The 25,187-nt window shown below is 43.0% G+C and overlaps 1 protein-coding gene across 4 annotated transcripts in view; it reads right to left on the reverse strand.

Moving 5' to 3' along the window:
- The window catches only part of TENM1 (teneurin transmembrane protein 1), a 1,080,468-nt gene that overhangs the window by 291,950 nt on the left and 763,331 nt on the right, over positions 1–25,187 (reverse strand). For all 4 annotated transcript variants that reach the window (XM_063937256.1, XM_063937254.1, XM_063937255.1 and 1 more), the window contains 3 exons: positions 23,233–23,352; positions 20,269–20,530; positions 6,319–6,586 (listed from right to left, as the gene is read on the reverse strand). In XM_063937256.1, the coding sequence (XP_063793326.1) occupies positions 6,319–6,586; positions 20,269–20,530; positions 23,233–23,352 (650 nt within the window). The remainder of the gene's footprint in view (positions 1–6,318; positions 6,587–20,268; positions 20,531–23,232; positions 23,353–25,187) is intronic.

Here is a 25,187-nt window from a genome sequence, read left to right on the forward strand (position 1 = left end):
ACTAATAAAAGCAGACATATCAAGCAGTCATCAACTTCTTAATCCTGTTGACAAGTAATATAATTAAATTAAAATTTATTCTTAAACATAAGTGTTCTTGAATACATTAGGAAACTGGTTATGATTTTAAAAGAACATATTCCACCTTTAGAATTTGCTCATTAAAGAAACTGATCAGGAGATAAATGATTAAAGGAATTTGTAATTAAAGAAGGTAATAAATCTGCCAGCTCCAGAATTTAAATATGACACAGTGCAAGAATAATGAAGAATGTTGCTGTTTCTAAGTGCAATCCTCATATAACCTGTCTTTTATAAATAGCTGTATGACAGCCTTCAAGTCAAGAGGAAGAGGCTAAAAGAATTGAATTGCAAATAAAGGAAAGTGATAGAGGGCTGGGGGTCATTTTAAGCATAAGGCCATCCAAAAATAGCATCATGCCTAAGAACACATTCAGGTTTAACACATGACTGCTAAGACTCCAGTTTTGTAACAATCAATGCTGAGGTGTTAAAATCTGGCTCTACAATTCTCTGTATTCTCTCATTTAGCACAATCCTACTGGGGATTTAACACATATTTATTGCTTAGGTTTATTAATATTTAGAATAATGCTTATATTCATTTGAAGAATAGTTGTATGCAGTCTTCACTATTTACAGTAAATTGAAAGATATTTTACATTTTAAATTTTTAGGTGTATTTTAGTAAATTGTATACTAACATAGAATATAATTTTTACCTGGAGTTCGGCATACCACCCTATCTGGTGGGTTCCTATTGTCTGCTCCAGCCTGCTGATCCTCTCATCACTCACACCGCAGATATGTTGCCCATTGACAGAACACTATGGACTTGGGACCTAGTTCAGATGTGATCGCAGCAACAAATTTGTTAGCTAATGGGCAAAACCATGTGCAGTGCAGGGGGGGGGGGGCAGATGTAACATGTGCAGAGAGAGTTAGATTTGGGTGGGTTATTTTGTTTCTGTGCGGGGTAAATACTGTCAGCTTTATTTTTACGCTACAATTTAGATTTCAATTTGAACACACCCCACCCAAATCTAACTCTCTTCATATGTTACATTTGCCCCACCTGCACTGCACATGGTTTTGCCCATTAGCTAACAAATTTGCTGCTGCAATCAGGTCTGAATTAGGCCCTTGATTCAGAGCTGTGCACAAGTCCATTTTGCAGACAGATCGTTCATTTTTTTTGCGCTGTGCAGGTGCCTGAGCCAAGGCTATGCAACTATTGGTGAATCAGTCACATGCTACTCATTCGCAATTCTTTAGACTAAATGCGTATAACTGGGTGGCAAATTGGCATTAACATGTAGGCTAGGTGATTACTTATACAGTAGGTAAGTCTGGACCTGTACAAAGGTCAGCACTGGCCTACGTATCAGATGTTCAGAGGAGGCACTGTGGTATTTTGTATCTCATTAGTTTTCATTTCAGCATGGGTTGGATTAGAACTCTAATTCCATTTGTTTGCGGGTTCCTTTTAGATGGAAGACACTGACAGTCAGGTTTTCAGTGGTGCTAGAGGTGAGCATAGGGTTGGACAACTTTAAAATTGACCAGTTGGGTGGTTAAGGGTTCTCTTATTGTAGTTTTACAATGGAGGAATGCATTTAGGATTTAAAAGAAACAGAATGGGAAACAGCTGACACAGGAGAGTAGCCTGAAGGTTTTCTAAATATTCTATATGACTAAAGTATACTGCATAATGCATACAGTACTTATCAGACCTAGGGGGATATTCAATTACCCGGACATGCTGTCAGGTGTAATGTATTGCCGGGGTGGCTATCTAGTTATCCCCGATAAGCTGGCGGATGCCTCAGTTTATCAGGGAAAAATCCCAATAACAAGCCCCGTTTTCATCCGAAAACGGGGCTATTTCAACTGTAAACACACAGGTATCACTGAACCTGTGTGTTTTTGGGTGAAAATGCACTTTTACTGGCCGATTAAATCAAATAGCCTGAATGCAAAACCCGAAGAAACATCAGGGTTTTTTACTCCCGATGTCTCATCGGGGGTAATTGAATATCCCCCTAAGTATACTGCATAATGCTTACAGTACTTATCAGACCTATACTGGCTGCCATTAGTTAAGCTTGAGAAGTAAATATACTGATCACACATGTAAAACTCACTTAGCAAACATGAGGGTGTGGCCTAACACAAAGAGGGGAAACCTTTCTTGAAGGAGCACGGTTTTGTTGGACTGGAAAATGATTTAGGCACTAGTGCTTTATTTGTCTATATTTTTTACTGTGTTTTGTTGCTTTAATTTGGTATTTTCTATTCATCTTGATTAAATATTATTGGGAATCAGGATAAATACAGGTCTTTCTGCCCCCAACCACTCCCCCCCCCAAAAAAAAAACCCACTAAAAAAACAAAAAGTAGAACAGTCCTGTCCCACATAGTATTTATAGTAGTTTCCCCTCTACACAACTCTAAACACTTGCCATTTTTGCCATTTCGCCATATAAATACATACTCTGATATGGTTTACATTGGGATCGGTATGAAATACCTCCAATCAAAATCCCGACGTTCAAAATCCCGACACCAATTGACCGATGGTCAAAATCCCGACATGGACAAAATACCGACATCTAAAATACCGACAAGGTCAAAACACCGACATGCGGTTTTTGTTTGTTTTTTGTGCGTATGTCGACATAAGTCAACATGGACACCATATAAAGTGTACCGTGTCCCCTCGCATGGCTCGCTGCGCTCGCCATGCTTCGGACACGGTGACTCGCTGCGCTCGGCACACTATTATATTCCCCCTCCAGGTCCACTGGGATGGTAAAGTATGAACAAGTCGATTTCAATGAAAAAAATCATGAAAACTCATGTCGGTATTTTGACCTGTCGGCATTTTACATGTCGGTATTTTGACCTTGTCGGTATTTTAAATGTCGGTATTTTGTCCATGCCGGGATTTTGACCTTGTCGGGATTTTGACCATCGGTCAATTGGTGTCGGGATTTTGAATGTCGGGATTTTGATTGGAGGTAAACTGACTGCATCCCTTTACATTATATATGATCAATGCATGATTTAGATCAATACAACTTTTGTCTGTTCATACGTTGTAAACGAATGCGTTATTAGCTGAAGTTGAGGACAATCTTGTCATACTTTGCTCAAATATGGAGTTGTTGTGTTTTATGTTCCCAACTGATGTGTCAGGAAACACTTGTGTGTTACACTGAAACTTCAGGCTGCATCTTTTACAATAATGTAAACTATAAGCATTACGTGTAAACTACACAGTATATTGTAAGTCAACCTATTTAATGATAATTTACTTTGTTTTTTTAACATACTTATATTTCTTCAATATTATTTTATATTACAATATTTTAGAATTGGTGTCATAAAGAATATTCGGTATACAGATGTGTCCTGCTACATCTTTGCTCTATACACCATGCTGCACTTCCTGCTATTTGTGCCCTTCTGTGCTGCTGCTTGGCATCCTAAGTAGCATCATGCTACAGCAAGTCGTAATGTAATGGAATGAGGTGCTGAAGAAGAGTGTAATACAACTTTCTGTCCACCAGATGTTGCTTTTCCCAAACTGTACTGAGCATGTGTTATGTAGCCCATACACTTGTGAGATATAGCATACAATCCTTCGATTTCGACTGCATCTGTGAGAGAAATTGAAGGATTGTATGCACATTTAAGGTTCCATGCGGCGCGATGCGCGGGCACGCTGCTCGAATATCGCGTCTCATGATAGTATGTGCTGCACTTAATATTTATCGCATCGCAGTGCGATCGCATGCGTTTTTAAAAACACATGCAATATAACGCACTGCGATGCTCGATAGGCACCCGCCGGGAACGACCAGAGGCCGCACCCACTCGGTGGTAATGTGCCCATAACGTGATTACCATGCGATCTATCGCAGGATCGCATGGTAATCACTTTGGTAGTTCAGGCGCGATTTCATCGCACCTGAACTGCCGGTGCGATGCCCCACGATGTCGCATCGCGGGGCATCGCAGAAGTGTATGGGCACTATTAAAAAGACAACAAGCTTCTGTAGCACCACCTGCTGATTTGCTGACAGAACCTGTCTTTTGTTACACTATATATAGTAGTACTGAACAGTGTTTTGCCATGGATCCAGAGCTGCAGTTCAGTTTGAGGTTCAGGATTAAATAATTTTTTAATATTATGCCACTCAGCTGCATTTTACGCTAAACTACTGTAGAAATTGTATTGCACACATTATAGGCCGTGGTTTAAAGGTGCCTGCTGTAAAGGTGCATGGGCAGTGTTTCAGAAGGAGAGACCATTTCAGGTTCAATACTTTTAAAGTACTCTGTTCAACTTGCTCTGCACTTTCCTCCTCTCTTTCACCCAGCTGCATTCAACTCTAAACTGCTATTGACATTGTATTGTACATGTTACGTGCTGGAAATATGCATGCTTAATTTGACATGCTCGGTGGCATACAGTACATAGCATAGAAATGAAGCTTGGGAGGAGGTGCCGAGCCGAGTGGCTTTTTACACTACCTGAAAGTGATTGGCCGGCTTATCAGGCTCAGTGGGCTTAGCATACGGTGGTATTGAAGAGAAGTGAATGATGGTTGGAGGGAAGTGGTGAGCCATACAATGAACTCAGTGGGATTGTACAGAAATTAGTGATTGTGGGGGAAGGTGCTGCTGAACCATGCAGTCAGTTCCACACAGTACATGGACCATGCAGCTTTGTGGCATACAGTGTACATTGTAGCATAGTAATTTACCACTGTAGAAAATGAAAGTTTGGGGTGAGGTGCCTAACTATAGTATGGAGAGAGTACAGAAGAGTACCTGAACATTACTGAACATGAATTGAACTCACATTGTGAAATGCTGAGTGTGCGTCTTTTAACTACCAAAAGTACAGTATGTGTGCCAGTTTGCATGATTGCTAAAGTAAGGTAAACTACTAGGTCAGTGCAGCTCGGTGGCATACAGTAGCATAGAAATGAAGCATGGGAGTAGGTGCTGAGCCAAGTGGCTGTTGACACTGCCTGAATATGATTGACCAGCTTATCAGGGATCCCCATCTACTGGTACAATATTGTTTTCCATACTGTAGTTTTCGTCCATGGAGCATTTGCAACCCTGTGTGTTGCATGGCATGGATTCTCTCATAGCGTACCACAGGGACATAAAACCATGACATGCTGTGACTGGGAGGCTTGAATGCCACTCTATGAGGAAAGATGTAAGAGGACACATCTGTATGTGTCAGCTGACCTTGTACAACACTAAAAAGAATGGAAATCAGCTATCTAGTGTATCATTAATATTATTTACTTACCTAGTGCCACAAATTTATGAAGCGCTGTATAAAGAATATATGTCATTCATATCAGTTCCTGACCCATTGGAGCTTACAGTCTAAATTCCCTAGCATACAAATGCACACACACTAGATTAACATTTTCAGAATCCAATAGACCTACAGTCAGGGCCATCTTTTCAGCATTGCACGCGATGGGCAATGCACTGGGGCTCTTACACACCCATTCACGGGAACCAATTAAAAAAGAAAATCATAACATGACTCTCTTGTGGTCCTATGCCATCTCTCCACATGCTTCCATAGAGTGAATGTCTGCCAGCACTCTGATTGGTGGATAGCTTCAGCCATCCACCAATCAACATGCTGACAGCCAATCACTGTCTGACTGCAGGCTGGGAGGCAGGTAGAGAATGTTGTCTTGCCAGTCTGATTGTGAGACCACCACCCTCCCCTGCTCGGAGGCCTTTGGCAGATGCCTAGAGGGCATATACTTTAAGCTGGCTGTGCCTACAGTACCAGTATGTTTTTGGAGTGTGAGAGGAAACTAAAGCATCCCGAGGGAGACTACACAAATGCAGGTACAACATACAAACTCCACATAGAGTTACGGCTCTAAAAAGTGTCCATGGAATTGGTATTTAGGTAAAATGTTATAGAATGTAATGATACCACCCTGGACGGTGTATCCCATGAGGCGAGGTGACAACCCAAAGGGCAACATAGAGCAGATTCTCACCTTCCTACCTATTTTCACAGTTCAAACCCAGTGTGGATGGTTTCCATATACTAATATTATGATATTCATTTTTTAAGTTTCCTGCTCTTCAATGTCCACATTTATGATCAAGAATTGAGTGCACAATTTCTGATCTAAACACATTATAGAATAAGAAGAACACATAAAATATATGCCTATAGATAAATGCATCATCTGCACATGAATATAAACATGATGAAAAGGACAAATAAAAATATACCTAGTGCTTCTGAGAGACCAGATACTTTCTGTCCATAAATATCTGTTTTGTTCCAAGCAAAGGTATAAACCAGGTTAATAGCAGCAGGAAACCATTTCTGTACAAGCCGTCCTTCCACTGCTACAATTAGATGCACTTTGCTTAGGCCAGTAGGGATAGTTGCGTGTGTTAGTATAATATGTATGAGACTCTTATATCCAAGTGTGCGACTACTCAGGTAGCTGAGCTTCACAAAACTAGATGGCATGATGATTTCTTCTTGTACCACCTATAAAGTAAAACAGAACAGAAACTGTCATACATGTAATGTACGTATCAGTAAAACTAGTTTATGAAGGTTAAAATGACAATTTTTTGCTGTGCATACTGCAGGTGAAGTGACTGCCTAGGGCAGCTTAGAACATTTTCCTGTTACTGTACAGCAGACTTACTGTATTTAATCTTAATAAACTGTGTTTTAGCCTACAACATAAGCGTTATAATAGCTGTAATAAAGAGCTATGTGGAAAGTGCCATAAAATTACTACATTGTTACTGCCCATCCAGACCGGTGTGTGCGCCAGAGATGTCAAGGACTATCCTGACTCCTTTGGGTGTAGGTTGAATTAAATTCAGTAGGGGCAGTATGCCAAAATTAAGTTACATTTTTTTCTGAAGCTTGAATGTCAGCAAATACCTTATGCTTTTAGATAGCCACCAATAGTATGAGAAAGCAGCAGCATGTCACATGATTGTGCAAGGCAGAGAGGGGTGCGGGGCAGAGAAGGGTGTGAGGCAGGGAAGAAAGCAGGGCAAAAGGGATGTGGGACAGAGAAGGGTGTGTGGCAGGGAGGAAAGCAGGGCAGAGTGTGGTGCATAGCAGAGAAGGGTGTGAGGTAGGGAAGAAAGCAGGGCAGAGAGGGGCGCGGGGCAGAGAAGGGTGTGTGGCGGGGAGGAAAACAGGGCAGAGAGGGGTGTGGGACAAAGAATGTTCAGACCAGAGAGGGATATGGGGCAGAAGATGGTGTGGGTTAGAGATGTCAGAGTGGCGTGAGGAGCAGGCAGAGGTGTGAGGCAGAGAGGGTGGTGATACAAAAAGTGGGGTGGGCCAGAGAGGGGTGCAGGCAGAGTTGGGAATGGCGTTAAGTGGGGTGAGGGCAGAGAGCAGTGTGGGACAGTTATGGAGCAGAGAGGAGTGCTCGGCAGCAATTGTACAGTAAGTGACAATACATCTCTATTACTGAGAAACAGTAAACAGTTTGCATGTTAAGGTAGATCTTTAGCAGATTTCCAATAGCCAGAAATATCTATATAATAATCGAGAACGGCATGTCCTGTGACTGACAAGCGCATTTGAATTGTGGGAAAGAACGAAGTCACAGCCAAAAGTCTTTGGAGGAAACGCATTGGGCACTCCTTAATGTGACCTCCAGTACCTTGAAAGATAAGATACACCTCCATTCTTATATTTATTTATTTGATCCATTTAAAATATAGTGTGTTTTATGGTCTATTTATCTTAGATTTTTATGTTAGTTTTTTATGTCATTTTATCGGTAATAAAACCATATTATTATATTTTAAATAGTTTTTTATTATTCTTTATATCAACATCAGTGGTCGCTTGGTACCCTCATCCTATTTTTTCCATAGCAATCTTTTAGCAGCCTACCACTGCTATTTATTTGAGGGTTAGCTGACGCCCTATACCGTAGGGAGTATTGTATAAATGTATATATATATATATATATATATATATATTTAATAAATACATATACTAAGGAGTGCATTACATGTGGCGCTGAACTTCACGATTTGTTATGATATATATCTATATATATATAATATATATTTATTTGTCATACACCAGCATTCATATTTTCTGAAGAAAGTATCAATGTATTACAGCATTAAGATTGTGTGCAGAGCTACAGCTGACCCCATTTTATTTCACTTTAACAAAGCACTATTTTCTTATCATACCAGAATAAACATAGAAACCTGGACTGTGCCGTTCATATAACCCCAATTTGCCGTAAAACTTGTTGACCTTTTTTTCTTGTGTTCTAACTTTTTCCATATTGCTTGGCTCATCCCATGAATTTTTAAATTCTATTAAAGCACTATATGTCCATTAAGTGCGTTGTGCAAAAATAACTGAAGCCAAACTGGAGAGCATCTTATTATTGTTTCAAATCATAAGGTGCAAGGTTAAATGACTTGAGACAAAACACAGCACGACTTTCTGTTCTGCTTTCTGCTGCTCTGGATGTGCTAATCTAGCAAAGTGCAGATGTAGGTGGCTTAAAACTTGAATTCTGCAGAAATATTATCAGTTTAATCAACCATTATGCCCACCCTGAAATTACATAGATGATCAGCTACACCTAGACCAAATAGGAGTGGATGTCACTGGGATAAAGACACATCTATTTCTTAATGGGCATATTGAAACACTGTTGTATTTTAATGATATTTCATTATCTATTGTAGACATGTATCTTTATAAAGACACCCAGGGAATGGTACATGTACATAGGGGGTAGGGACGTGCAGTGAGCTAAATGGCTCAGGAGGCACTGGCTTGCACCAAAGCCAGATTTACATGCAATATATGAGCCAAAGTGTACATCTGGGCATTATACACAGGTGCAGCAGTATAAACTCCTGGAAATTTGGTTAGTGTTAATCAGAGATGTGCGGAGAAGATAAGCAGGTGAGGCACTGCCTCACCTGCCATAGACTTTTCACTCCAGAGATTTGGCTATAAAAATTATTAGAATAATGCAAAGAAGATATTTCAAACAAATTCTTTGTATTTTCCATATACTTTATGCAGTCAAAACGTTGGCACAAACGTTAGTATGGCAGGAAAGGCTCTGCCTCACCTGCCTCACCCCACCACACGTCACTGATGGGGGTCATTCCGAGTTGATCGCTCGCTGGCATGTTTTTAGCAGCCCTGCAAACGCATTGCCACCGCTCCCTGGGGGGTGTATTTTCGCTTTGTAGAAGTGCGAACGCTTGTGCAGCAGAGCGCCTGCAAAATCTTTTTGTGCAAAACAAGACCAGCCCTGTAGTTACTCTTCATGTGCATTGATTCTAACGACGGAGGGACGGCTTTTGATGTCACACACCCTCCCAGCAAATGACCAGCCACGCCTGCATTTTTTCTGCCACGCCTGCGTTTTTCCAAACACTCCCTGAAAACGGTCAGTTGCCACCCAGAAATGCCCACTTCATGTCAATCTTCCTGCGTTCGGTGGTGCGACAGGAATGTTCGTTAGACTCAAACCGACGATGCTCATTGTACCCGTACAATGCGCCTGCGCATTGCAGTGCATGCGCAGAAATGCCAATTTTTTTGCCTGATCGCTGTGCTGCAAACAACGGCAGCTAGCGATCAACTCGCAATGACCCCCATTGTCATAATTGCATGTTGCTGCCCTATTTGTGGAACGCAGCATCATTTGTAAGTACTTATTTTTTATTCAATGACTACATTGTGCATCAGGCACAGTCAGATGTTGGAGAAACAGATCTGCACATATGCAGTGCACCACTTACACAATGCGGCTACTACACATGCACAGATCAAATAACAGTAGAAATTTAAATAAATATCGAATTTATGGAAATCTCTGAATCAGGCCATTTGTCTTAACACCAAGACACAGCCAAACGGGGCCTCCCCAACTCTTCAATGAATTGTCTTAACTTGGAGTTAAGTCCCTTATTAAATGTCTTGATTTTAACTAGCTTAACTATTTTATTTATATTCTCAGCGCTATATATTTTTTTCTCCTTCAGATTAAGGGCTTGAATCAGAGGTGGATGCAAGCGGGTGATGATTTTGGTCTGCATATGTGCCCGGGTCGAACTGTGGATGCGTACCGATGCACAGATCAAAATTGCATGACATTAGATGCAATTTCAGTGGGCATTTCTGGGTGGTAACAGGAAGGTGTCTAACCTTCGCTGGCATGGCATGATCAGTGACTGCGTCTACAGACATAGTTACACTGACCAAACAGCCATATTAAGACAGATATTCTGTGCCTCCATAGAGTGGGTGCAATTTCCTATTAGTGCCACACCTAGTGGGTACCTCAGTAGGACAGCTATCGGCTGAGGCATTAGCATAAAGATGCAACAATTAAAAAAAAAATGTGTAGTGCTACAACAGTAAACTAAAAAATAAAAATGGGATGAGCTGAGATTACTAAATTAGCATCTGGTATAGTAGATAAAAGTAAACAGATGTATTTCCAGCTGCAGTGGCGTAACTACTGCCCCCGCAGCCCTCGCGGTGGCTTGGGGGCGAGGGGCTGCGGGGGCGCCGCCACTGATTTAGAGCAGATTGACATGCGGACGAACGTCCGCATGTCAATCTGTTGTCACTAGCCCCCCGCTGTGAAGTAGGGACACGGAGGGAACAGCGTGCGCCTCTCCTGTGTCCCTCTGAGTCTCCGGCGTGTCGGGGGCGTGTCCTATGAAAAGGGGGCGTGGCTTCGCGGAGGACCCGCGATCGCGGGCCACGCCCCCGTTTCATCACTGAGGGGGCATGCCCAGCGCTCTGTGAGCTGCTGGCATGCCCTCTCTCCCACTGTCTGCGCTGAATAGACGCTGTGCGCATGCGCACAGCGTCTATTCACTACTGCTCCCCCCCCTACTGCTCCCCCCCCTTCGCGGGACACTGCGGGAGGTATGCATATATGGCACTGGGGGGGCATATATGGAACAGGGGGGGGGCACTGAGGGGGCATATATGGCCTGAGGGGGCATATATGGCACTGGGGTGGCACTGAGGGGCATATATGGCACTGAGGGGGCATATATGGCACTGGGGGCACTGAGGGGGCATATATGGCACTGGGGGGGCACAGAGGGGTCATATATGGCACTGAGGGGGCATATATGGCACTGCGGGGGGCACTGAGGGGGCATATATGGCACTGAGGGGGCATATATAGCACTGGGGGGCACTGAGGGCATATATGGCACTGGGGGGCACTGAGGGGGCATAGATGGCACTGGGGGGCACTGAGGGGGCATAGATGGCACTGGGGAGGCACTGAGGGGGCATATATGGCACTGAGGGGGCATATATGGCACTAGTGGGGCACTGAGGGGGCATATATGGCACTGGGGGGGCACTGAGGGGGCATATATGGCACTGGGGGGTACTGAGGGGGCATATATGGCACTGGGGGGCACTGAGGGGGCATATATGGCACTGGGTAGGCACTGAGGGGGCATATATGGCACTGGGGGGGCACTGAGGGGGCATATATGGCACTGTATGTGTACCTGGCACATGGGGGGCTATATTTGGCACTGGGGGCACGTGAGCACCTGGCATTGTGGGGGAATATCTGGCACTGGGGGCATATGTGGCACTGGGGGGAGAGGCTATATTTGGCACTGGGGGCATGTGAGTACCTGGCACCGTGGGGGAATATCTGGCACTGAGGACATATGTGGCACTGGGAGCACAGCCCTAGCAACAAGCACTACCCCCTAGCAATGAGCATGACACCCAGTGCATGAAACCCCTGGCAACGAGCATGACACCGAGTGCATGAAACACCTGGCAACGAGCATGACACCCTGAGCATGAAAACCCCTGGCACCGTGCATGGAACCAAGAGCATGAAACCCCTGGCAACGAGCAGGTAATTTAAAAGTAATTAGAAGCCTTAATGTAGGACTTAATGTGTAATGGGCATTACGGTGTGTGGCATAATGTATCACGGACATTGCGGTGTGTGTCAGAATGTGTCACAGGCATTACGGTGTGTGGCAAACTATATCACGGGCATTGTGGTATGTGGTATAATGTCTCAGGAGCATTGCAGTGTGGCATAGGGTATAACGGGCATTGCGGTATGTGTCACAGGCATTACGGTGTATGGTATACTAGATCACGGGCATTGTGGTATGTGGTATAATGTCTCAGGGTCATTGCAGTGTGTGGCATAATGTATAATGGGCATTGCGGTGTGTGGCATAATGTGTCAGGCATTACGGTGTCTGTATACTATATCACGGGCATTGTGGTATGTGGTATAATGTCTCAGGGTCATTGCAGTGTGGCATAATGTATAACGGGCATTGCGGTGTGTGTCATAATGTATCACGGACATTGCGGTGTGTGGTATACTATATCACGGGCATTGTGGTATGTGGTATAATGTCTCAGGTTCATTGCAGTGTGTGTCGTAATGTATCACGGACATTGCGGTGTGTGTCATAATGTATCACGGACATTGCGGTGTGTGGTATACTATATCATGGGCATTGTGGTATGTGCTATAATGTATCAGGGGCATTGCAGTGTGTAGCATAATGTATAACGGGCATTGCGATTCCTGTCATAATGTGTCACAGGCATTACGGTGTGTGGCATAATGTATCACGGACATTGCAGTGTGTGGCATAATGTATCACGGACATTGCGGTGTGTGTCATAATGTATCACGGACATTGCGGTGTGTGTCATAATGTGTCACAGACATTGTATGTGCTATAATGTATCAGGGGCATTGCAGTGTGTAGCATAATGTATAACGGGCATTGCGATTCCTGTCATAATGTGTCACAGGCATTACGGTGTGTGGCATAATGTGTCGGGGGCATTACGGTGTGTGCATATTGTGTCATGTGCATTATTGTGTGCGGCATAATGTCTAAGGGCCATTGCAGTATGTGGCATAATGTATACTGGGCATTACTATAAGGAGGAAAAATGACAAATAATGGAAGGGGCATGAATCAGGATTATTTTTCTTTCCTGTGGTGGCTAACGTCTGGGCGTGCAGGTTGCAAAACTGGGGTATAAGGTAGTCCATTCCTGCCTCTTTATGCGAAGCCGCGCCCATTTAAACAAAACCACGCCCCTTTTTGGCGCCGCGCGCCTTCGGCGCCCACATGTTTGTCCCTTTCCTAGTGCCAATTATGGGGGGGGGGGGGGGGGGCGCCGAAGAATTTTTTGGCTTGGGGGAGAAAAATTTCTAGTTACGCCACTGTCCAGCTGGATGAAGTGCCTAGATTTATGGTATTGACTGCAGAGAATATAAAAGTGAAGGAGCAATAAGTGTGTCGAAATAAGAGGATGTATATTAGGTTCACATGAAGTAAAGCTGAAGGGTCAAACTCAAGTATTGCACCATTCTACAAGCTTTCTAATAGATACTTCTGCAAGAGCTAGCTTGCAACCATGAGGAAAATACATCTAAAGTATGGTTCTTTTAACTGTTTCATTTTACTGTAAAAATATATCATTTATCAAGATTATATATATATATATATATATATATGTATATATATATATACATATATATAGAAAGAAGGTGAAAACAGCGCCTACTAGTGCAGTATATTAGGATCCCATTTTGAGAGCGTGCAATTTAATTAAGTGGTTAACTCCACTCATGATGGTACTTGCGTTTTTCTAAGGGTGTTATTGAACTAGTGGAGGTTTTCATTTGAAGGATCCTAATATACTGCACTAGTAGGTGCTGTTTTCACCTTCTTTCTAGATCCATCAAAACAGACCGACTGAACACCGGTCACCTGGATTACGGCTGCCACCCTGTCAGAGGGAGTGTGGATTGGAGACAGAGAAATTGGACATTACCACTGTCCCTGGACTAAGCCTCTCTTTATTTTCACTCATTTGGTGTAGCGCTAAGTGCCACCTTTTCACCGATATATATATATATATATATACAGTATATATGTATTTGGCCAGGCCTGTTAATTATTCAAGTCAGGTGTTTTAATCAGACCTGTTGCCACTGGTATATAAAATCAAGTACCTAGCCATGCAGTCTCTAGTTTTAAACATTTGTAATAGAAAATGGATAGTTCTGAAGAACTCAGTGACTTCAAGCATAGCACGGTGGTAGGATGCCACCTTTGCAATAAGACAGCTCATGAAATTTCATCCCTGCTGGATATTCCACGGTCAGTTGTAAGTGATATTATTAAAAAGTGGAAGCATTTAGGAACAGTAACTCAGCCACGAAGAGGGAGACCACGTAAAATCACAGAGCGGCGTCAATGACTGATAAGGCGCATGGTGCGTAAAAGACACCAACGCTCTGCTGATTCCATAGCTGAAGAATTATAAACGTCCACTAGCACTAAGTTAAGCAAAAAACTGTGCAGCAGGGGCTTACTGGAATAGGTTTCCATGGCCGATAAGCTGCATGCAAGACTTACATCACCAAGTCCAATGCCAAGTGACAGATGGAGTGGTATAAAGCACATTGACACTGGACTGTGGAGAAGTGTCAAATCATGCCTCTCTGTTTGGCAGTCAAATGGGCAAGTCTGGCTTTGGCAGATGCCGGGAGAACGTTACCTGGCTGACTGCATTATGCCAACTGTGAACTTAGGTGGAGGAAGTATAATGGTATGGGGCTGTTTTTCAGGGTTTGGCCTAGGCCCCTTATCTCCAGTGAAGGGCAATCTTAATGCTGCAGCATACCAAGAGATTTTGGACAATGCTATGCTTCCAACTTTGTGGCAACAGTTTGGGGAAGGCCCTTTTCTATTTCAACATGACTTTGTCCCAGTGCACAAAGCAAGACATGGTCTGATGAGTTCAGTGTGGAAGATCTTCACTGAACCGCACAGAGCCCTGACCTCAACCCCATCGAGCACATTTGGTTTGAACTGTAAAGGAGATTGAGAGCCAGGCCTACTCGTCCAACATCAGTGCCTGACCTCAAAAATGCTCTACAGAATGCGTGGCCATGGAAACACACCAAAATATTGTGGAAAGCCTTCCAAGAAGAGTGGAAGCTGTTGTATCTGCTAAAGGGGGACCAAGTCCATATAAAAGTATATGTATTTGAATACAATGTCAATACAGTCCCCGTTGGAGTAATGGTCAGGCGTACAAATACTTTTTGTCTATATATATATATATATATATATATATATACATATATACAGTGGGGATTGAAAGTTTGGGCACCCCAGGCAAAAATTCATTTTAATGTGCAAAAAGAAGCCATGGAAAGATGGAAAAATCTTCAAAAGGCATCAAATTACAGATTAGACATTCTTATAACATGTCAAAAAAAGTTTGATTTTATTTCAATCATTTACACTTTCAAAAGAACAGAAAACAAAAAATGGCATCTGCAAACGTTTGGGCACCCTGCAGAGTTGATACCTTGTACTGCCCCCTTTGGACAGCTGAGACCTGGCAGTGTCATGGATTGTTCTCAATCATTGTCTGGAAAGAACAGGTGATGTCAATCTCAAAGGTTTTAAAAGCCCAGACTCATCTGACCTTGTCCAACAATCAGCACCATGGGTTCCTCTAAGCAGTTGTGTAGAACACTGAAACTGAGAATAGTTGACGCTCACAAATCAGGAGAAGGCTATAAGAAGATAGCAAAGCGTTATCAGATGCCCATATCCTCTGTTCGGAATGTAATTAAGAAATGGCAGTCATCAGGAACAGTGGAAGTTAAAGAAAGATCTGGAAGACCAAGAAAAATATCAGGCAGAACAGCTCACAGGATTGTGAAAAAAGCAAGTCAAAATCCACGTTTGACTGCACAATCCCTCCAGGAAGATCTGGCAGACACTGGAGTTGTGGTACACTATTCCACTATAAAGAGATACTTGTACAAATATGGTCTTCATGGAAGAGTCATCAGAAGAAAACCTCTTCTACGTCCTCACCACAAAAATCAGCATTTGAAGTTTGCAAATGAACATATAGACAAGCCTGATGCATTTTGGAATAAAGTTCTGTGGACCGATGAGGTTAAAATAGAACTTTTTGGCCGGAATGAACAAAGGTACGTTTGGAGAAGGAAGGGCACAGAATTTAATAAAAAGAACCTCTGTCCAACTGTTAAGCATGGGGGTGGATCAATCATGCTTTGGGGTTGTATTGCAGCCAGTGGCACAGGGAACATTTCACGAGTAGAAGGAAAAATGGATTCAATAAGATTCCAGCAAATTTTGGACGCTAACTTTATGCCATCTGTGAAAAAGCTGAAGTTAAAGAGAGGCTGGCTTCTACAAATGGATAATGATCCTAAACACACCTCAAAATCCACGGTGGATTACATCAAGAGGCGTAAACTGAAGGTTTTGCTATGGCCTTCACAATCTCCTGACCTCAACATAATTGAAAATCTATGGATAGACCTTAAAAGAGCAGTACGTCACAGACAGACCAGGAATTTCAAAGAACTGGAAGACTTTTGTAAGGAAGAATGGGCGAAGATACCTCAAACAAGAATTGAAAGACTCTTGGCTGGCTACAAAAAGCGTTTACAATCTGCGATACTTGCCAAAGGGGGCAGTACAAGGTATTAACTCTGCAGGGTGCCCAAACTTTTGCAGACGCCATTTTTTGTTTTCTGTTCTTTTGAAAGTGTAAATGATGGAAATAAAATCAAACTTTTATTGACATGTTATAAGAATGTCTAATCTGTAATTTGATGCCTTTTGGAGATTCTTCCATCTTTCCTTGGCTTCTTTTTGCACATTAAAATGAATTTTTGCCTGGGGTGCCCAAACTTTCAAACCCCACTGTATATATATATATATATATATATTTATTTGTTTCTTCTTTTTTTTATTAAATGAGCTATGCTTAGTACTGTATGCTTACAGTGTTTGAAAAGAGTTCTCCCAGCATAACGTATTACAAAAATCCCATTTTGAAACTAGGAAAGTGGCACATTCCTGCTCCATTTGCTCATGAAATGTAATAGGTCTCAGTGTTGGATTGGCATATAAAGGGCCCACCAGGCAAATGCAGTGGTCGGGGCCAATATTTAGAGTGTGGCCGGTCTCCAAAGGGAGTGTGGCCAACCACCACGTTGGTCTGCCTAACCCAGGCCCGGCGCTACCCGCTCAGCGAAGGGATGCAGTGCAGGGAGGCGCTGGGACGGAGAGGCGCTCCCCCTGCTCTGCATTCCTTCCCTGCTGCGCTGTCCTGTCCCCACTGCTGCTGCTGCTGCTGCCAGTGCTGTGTCTGTCACTGTATGACAGGCACTGGCAGCGGGCACCTGCAGCATGAAAAGCTTCCTCCCTCCCTTCCCCTCCCCTCACCCGTGACAGCGCCGAGTACGGGACACAAGGGGGCGGAGCTACACGGGCCGGAAGGGGGCGGAGCTACACGGACCAGGTTGCTGTACAGAGGGAGACTGGCTTAGGTAAGTGGAGGGTGAGAGAGAACTTGAAGTGTGTATGTGACGTGTGTGTATATGGTGGGTGTATATATGTGTGAATTGTGTTTGTGTGTGTGAGGTATGTCTGTGCGCGCACTTTATGGACGCTACTACTGGGGGGGCATTACATGTAAGAACGCTACTACTACTGGGAGGGGCATTACATATAAGGACGCTATTACTACAGGGGTGCACTACGTATAAGGACGCTACTACTACTGGCGGGGCATTACGTATAAGGACGCTACTACTACTGTGGGAGGGCATTACGTATAAGAACGCTACTACTATTGGGGGGCATTACGTATAAGGACGCTACTACTGTGGGGGGCATTACGTATAAGAACGCTACTACTACTGGGGGGCATTACGTATAAGGACGCTACTACTACTGGGGGTGCACTACGTATAAGGACGCTACTACTACTGTGGGGGGCATTACGTATAAGGACGCTACTACTACTGGGGGCATTACGTATAAGAACGCTACTACTACTGGGGGTGCACTACGTATAAGGACGCTACTACTACTGGGTGGCATTTTGTATAAGGATGCTACTATTACTGGGGTGCATTACATATAAGGACGCTACTACTACGGGTGGGGCATTACATATAAGATTAATAAGATTGTACTACATTGTGGCGTAATTTTAAATGGGGGTACTACTGTGTGGCCATGCCCCTTACTTGTGAGACCACAACCCTTTTCCCGGTGCGCGCTAAAGGAATATTGGAGGGCGCAAATTTATAGTTTGCAGGGGGGCGCCGAACACCCTAGCACCGGCCCTGGCCTAACCATTATGGGCTGGGACCCTTGATAAATATACATAGCATATACTGGTAGTCCATACATGAAAATGTACCTGATTAATAAAAGGAATGCACTGTAGAAAATACAACATAGTCTTATGCAATATACAGTAAGGTAATATATGTATAATTCAAGTGCACAGTCTGGAAACTGATCCCTAGAGGAGGAGGTGTGCCACCAGGCAGTGGGCTCTACTGCAGGTTTGCAGTGTACCCCTGTGGGCCAGTCCAACCCTAGTAGGACTTATCAGCTCTGAGTTTTGGTTAATGACATAGACCCTGAATCAGAGATAGACACAAAGCAGTAGCAGCTGTAACGGTTGTTGCAGATGCTACTGCTAAATTGGGTTCAGTATGATTTGCCGACGGTCGGAATCCGTCCATCAGTATACTGACAATGGCATCCCGGCCGTCAGTAAGTCTTCAGCAGGGCGCATGCAAAGAGTCCCCATGCAGGCTCGCTGCACTTGCCATGCTGTGGGCTCGTGGCTTGCTGCACTTGCCAAAGGTTCTATTCCCCCTCTATGCGTGTTGTGGAAACCCACGAGTGGGAACATCCCCTGTGAGCTGGGACTCCGGGTGTCGGTATTGTTAGCAATCGGTATGCTGGCGTCGGTATCCTGACCGCCAAGATAACAACTACCGTCAAATTAACTGCATCCCACTAAATGATGCTAAAGCTGCGGGAGGTGTCTTGTGTAAATAGACGTTTCCTGCAAGTGTCTGTGATCCGCTGCTGTGTCCAAAGATGCTGCCATCGGATAAGGACCATATTAATCCATGGCTGGGCCCCTAGACTTTCAGGTATTTTGGGCCCTCTCTGGCACTTAAGTCTTTCACCACATTACAGCTGTCATTTGGGAAGCAAAGCTTATGCCATCATTTATACTTTTTGGTATTCTCACAGACACTGATACCCAGTTTAAATAAATTTTGGTGCCCTCCTTCCTCACAACGCAATCATTCTTCTGTTTCTCTTCTCTTTTGAAACAGCTCTAGTGCACTATTGTTCTGCTATCCCCTCATTGTCTCAAAATAAACCTCAGCTGACTATTAGTGCACATTCATAGGGCAGTCAGAGCAAAGTGCCTTTATCCACTGGTGCCCAGGGGCATAGGTAACAGTGCCTCAGCACAAAAAATTGATGGGCCCCTAGTCTGGCCAGGTTACTCAGGATGGCCGTCTGAGATCCGTAGCTGATGCCAGTAATTCTGCTATGAAAGGAGTAGACACTGGCCTCAACACTCCCAGAAAATGGGGGCGACATTGAGTGTGCATACAGTTCTCAATTAGGCCCATAATTCCTGACTAGGGTGTTCATTTTTTATTTATTTTTTATTTTGATGGTTGGTTTTCTTACTAATTGTTTGCAAATTAGCCCAGTCTCTGCAACTACCCAATTTCTGCCCTGCATCCTGACATTAATGTTCTTAGGGAGTGTGGCTCAAAACAAAATATCCTGGAATCTGATTACATATAGAAGTGTAATATAGCCACTAAACATGCGGTTACTGATTGGTCAACAAAGAGATGGCAATAACAACAAATACACACCATTCTGTAATTCACATTAATAGATGGTAGGAGCAGACTAAAAGCACACAGGGGCAGATGTATTAACCTGGAGAAGGCATAAGGAAGTGATAAACCAGTGATATGTGCAAGGTGATAAAGGTACCAGCCAATCAGCTCCAAGATGTAAATTAACAGTTAGGATCTGATTGGCTGGTGCCTTTATCACCTTGCACATATCACTGGTTTATCACTTCCTTATGCCTTCTCCAGGTTAATACAGCTGCCCCACAGTCCATAGTGACATAGGAAATGACACTTGGAAAAATCTCCAAGGCAAATGTTTTTCTTGACGCGATCTTGTAGTAGACATGCCTTCCCGCTTCAGAATGTGACGTGTATTTGAGGGTGGATATCTGTTACCAAATTAACCTACCTGTAGTTCAGGGATGACAGGTCCTCTTTGTGAACATGATCCAGCAAATGTTGTTAATGGAGAAGGTAGAACGACTGGATTTGGGTTGATAAAGCTGCTCATGTCACATAACGGGGCCTCTATATCTGTCCTCTGCATGACAACTTTGTCAACCACAATGAATTTATTCCAAGGAAGCCACAGAGTCCTTTTCACAGCAATAAAAGGGGATCTCTCGAAAAGTAGCGTAATAGAGATGCCACCAATAGTGACAAGATCAAAGCTAAAATAAAAATAAAAAATACATAAAAGCGTTATTTTACAATTGAAGCTGAAGTGCAGTGCAACTGTTTTGTGATGGCAGATGTCAACATTTTCACAACGCACCTTACAGTATTTTACAGTGCATGGATTTGCAGGTCAAGATAGCAATGTCAGCTGTAGGGAAGATTTGTATTATACTGTATGTGCCTTAGGGGGTAATTCTGAGTTGATCGCAGCAGGAACTTTGTTAGCAGTTGGGCAAAACCATGTGCACTGCAGGGGAGGCAGATATAACATGTGCAGAGAGAGTTAGATTTGGGTGGGGTATGTTCAGTCTGCAATCTAAATTGCAGTGTAAAGATAAAGCAGCCAGTATTTACCCTGCACAAAAACAAAATAACCCACCCAAATCTAACTCTCTCTGCAAATGTTATATCTGTCCCCCCTGCAGTGCACATGGGCCCTCATTCCGAGTTGTTCGCTCGGTAAAAATCTTCGCATCGCAGCGATTTTCCGCTTAATGCGCATGCGCAATGTCCGCACTGCGACTGCGCCAAGTAAATTTGCTATGCAGTTAGGAATTTTACTCACGGCTTTTTCATCGTTCTGGCGATCGTAATGTGATTGACAGGAAATGGGTGTTACTGAGCGGAAACAGGCCGTTTTATGGGCGTGTGGGAAAAAACGCTACCGTTTCCGGAAAAAACGCAGGAGTGGCCGGAGAAATGGAGGAGTGTCTGGGCGAACGCTGGGTGTGTTTGTGACGTCAAACCAGGAACAACAAGCAGTGAAATGATCGCAGATGCCGAGTAAGTCTGGAGCTACTCAGAAACTGCTACGAGGTGTGTAATCGCAATATTGCGAATACATCGTTCGCAATTTTAAGATGCTAAGATTCACTCCCAGTAGGCGGCGGCTTAGCATGAGCAAATCTGCTAAAATCCGCTTGCGAGCGACCAACTCGGAATGACCCCCATGGGTTTTGCCCAACTGCTAAAAAATTTCCTGCTGCGATCAACTTGGAATTACCCCCTTAATCTCAAGTATAGTGGAATTCTTCTAGGACAAAGTTGATTTAATGTATCAATTAATAACCAGTCTGCTGACACACTTCTAGGACCCATTCACCATTGCACCATTGCAAAGGGTCTCTTAGTTCAAATAAGTATTAAAGCAGCAATGGGATCTTAGATGCTTAGCAAGTATAGATTCATATAGAAATGCATCAGTAAACGGTGAAGACTCAATACAATGGGTATCTTGACTCCAGGTCGACACCAATAAGGTTAACACACCTTAGGTTGACACCAATTGGTCGACACATCTTAGGTCGACACATCTTAGGTCGATACCTGATATAGGTCAACATGGGCAAAAGGTAGACGTGAACAAGGTCGACATGGAAAAAGGTCGACATGAGTTTTTTTGCAATTTTTTAAAACTTTTTCATACTTTACGATCCACGTGGACTACAATCGGGAATGGTAACCTTTGCCGAGCGCAGCAGTAGCGGAGCGAGGCAACTTGCCCGAAGCATGGTGAGCGAAGTGAGCCATGCGAGCGGACACGGTGAACCAATTGGGGTTCCCGATCACATTACGGAGAAAATTACACCAAAAAAACATAAAAAACTCATGTCGACCTTTTTCCATATCGACCTTGTTCATGTTGACCTTTGTCCATGTCAACCTATTTCAGGTGTCGACCTAATGTGTGTCGACCAATTGGTGTCTGCCTAAGAAGTGTCGACCTAAGGCGTGTCGACCTTGAGTCCCAGACCCATACAATGCTACTATGTCTGAACCACTGCTTGATATGGTGCTGAATTAAGCTGTACTAGCATCTGCACTACAGCTACTGCTTTAATACTGATTTAAATTAAGTGACCTTGTGCCTAATTCAGACTTGATCGCTAGGCTGTGTTTTCGTACAGCGGGCAATCAGGTCTAAACTGCGCATGCGTATGCACCGCAATGCGCAGGCGCATCGCACGGGTACAAAGCGGATAGCTGCTCAGCGATGGATTTGTGCGAAGGATCCATTCACACGGATGTTCACAAGGAGATTGACAGGTAGAAGGCATTTGTGGGTGGTGCCTAAACCTAACCTACTCCTGTTTGTACCTAACCCTCCCTCCCCGGTCCCTAACCCTAACATTCCCGTGAGTGTACCCTAAGCCTAACCCCCCTTCTGCTGCCTGAACCTAACCTCCCTCCCCACCCCGCAGCAGGACGGCAGCGTGTCCCACTGTCAGGCCGTTCAGGATACCGGATGTTGGTATTTTGATGCTGGCATCCCGTATGGCGTCTGTATATTGACACCGGGATTGTGTCATACATCGGGATTCCGGCATCGGTATATTGACCGCCAGGATCCCGTTTGTCGGTAAGCTGACTGCTTCCCTCTGAAAGTGGCAGTAGGCTGGACTGTGCAGTGATGTTTTTACTGTTACCATGCGCTTGTTATGAAATATATGCTAACTGTTAATTAAAGCTCAGTACATTCCCCTTTCAATTGGGTGTTTCACATCCCAATACATTAAAATGCATTTTAAAGTTACTGTAATTATCTGCGTTTACGCAAATGAAAAAGCACTTTGAGTCTGCATTATTTTAATTTTCTAAATGATCCTTAAAGACAAAAACATGAAACACACCGAGCAAGATCTTTTTACTGAAAAAAGTATACAATATTTCATTATTCAATTAACCATAATTGTACCTTCCATCTTGCCGGCTGATTGTATATCCATAGTCGTTATGGTGCACAAAGCTGACATTGACACCTACCAGTGGTGTCCCATCCACAGCTACTGCTTGACCACGAACCACACAGACGTGACTGAAAGCATAATCATGTAAAATAATTAGCAATAAGCAAAAAAGTAATTCAATGTATTTACTTATAAGTTGTTAAAAATGATGTTGATTGATTTAAATGGATAAAATATACATATAGTTCTACTTGCGTGGGTAAAATATTATATTTACTGCAATCTTTATATTTAAAGATGTTGCGTTGTACAATTGGAAACAACAATGATAAAACAAAACTGGGTAATAATAGACAGTCATAGAGGTAGGAAATCCCTGCTCGCAAGCTTTCAAATTTGTAAATTGGATAGGAAAGTTTATGAAGGTTATGTGGATGGTTCTAAAATTTGATAAGCTAGCCTTAACAGATGGCTTGAATGTTTGGAGACTAGAGGATAGTCTTATTGTCTGTGGGAGGGCATTCCACAGAGTGGATGCAGCCCAAATAAAGTCCTAAAATCATGAATTGGAGCAAATAATGAGTGTGGATGAGAAACGTAGATCTTGCAAAGAGGTCAGGGTTGGGAGATATTTTAGGATAAGCGAAGATATATACGTTGGTGTAGTTTGGATAATAGACTTGTGTGTGAGTAAAAGTATTTTAGGTTGCATACAACAGAATACAGGTAGCCAATGGAGGGCCTGACAGACAGGATCAGCAGATGATGAACAGCTAGTGAGGAAGATTAGCCTCGCAGCTGCATTCAGAATGAATTATAGTGCTGAGAGTCTTTTTTTTGGTAATACCAGTAAGAAGACTATTGCAATAATCAATACGGGATATAATGAGAGCATGGATTAGAGTTTTTGCAGTGACTTGTGTAACATATGGTCATATTTTGGATATGTTTTTTAGATGTATTTAACATGATTTTGAGACAGAGCTTGTGAGGTAGTATTGATTGTTGATTGTTTACTTCTCAACAGTGATAGAGATATTAGGTTGACAACCACAATTGGTCAGTGAAAATATAATCAATTCTTTTTTTGAAATATTAAGTTTGAGGCAGCAAGATGACATCAGAGATGAAACAGCAAGAAGGCATTCAGTGACATGGACCAATACAGACAAACAGTATCAGGGAAGTATAGGAAGAGTTGAGTATTATCTACGTACTCCACCTGATAGAGCTACTGTAACAAAGAGGAGGTACATTCTCGAAAGTGGACATTGAAAGAGTGATTAGATAGGTAGGATGAGAACCAAGAAAAGACTGTGTTCTGAAGACCTAGGGATTGTAGTGTTTGTATGAGAAGAGAGTGGTCAACTGAAAGTAATATCCAAGGTTACAGCATTTAAATTATATAACATTTTATAATATAGGTTGAAATCGATGGACATTTTGTCTTTTTTCAACCTCATCAATTATGTCACTATCAACTATATAACTATGTCAATAGCAGCAAAGTGATCTTGATGACTTGTATAGGCAGAGAAAGTTAGGCACAGCCTTATAAAATATTTGCCAAATGATTTAAAATAGGATGAAAGGACTCATTTAGACAAATGCTAAAATATGAATTTCGTGCCATTACTGTTAAAAAAAAAATATGGAACAATATCTTATTACAGTAAAAGGGTAGCGTCAATAAAATAATGATTCTAATTGTAAAATTAATTTCTCTAACGTCCTAGAGGATGCTGGGGTCCATTTAGTACCATGGGGTATAGACGGGTCCGCAGGAGCCTTCGGCACTGTAAGACTTGTTTACAGTGTGAACTGGCTCCTATTTCTATGCCCCTCCTCCAGAACTCAGTTTAGAAAAGGTGCCCGGTGAGACTGGACGCACGCTAGTGGAGCTCTACAGAGTTCTACTGGAAAAGACTTTATTAGGTTTTTTATGTTATAGGGAAGCTGCTGG

This window comes from Pseudophryne corroboree, chromosome 8 (assembly GCF_028390025.1).
Source record: "Pseudophryne corroboree isolate aPseCor3 chromosome 8, aPseCor3.hap2, whole genome shotgun sequence".
NCBI lineage: Eukaryota > Metazoa > Chordata > Amphibia > Anura > Myobatrachidae > Pseudophryne > Pseudophryne corroboree.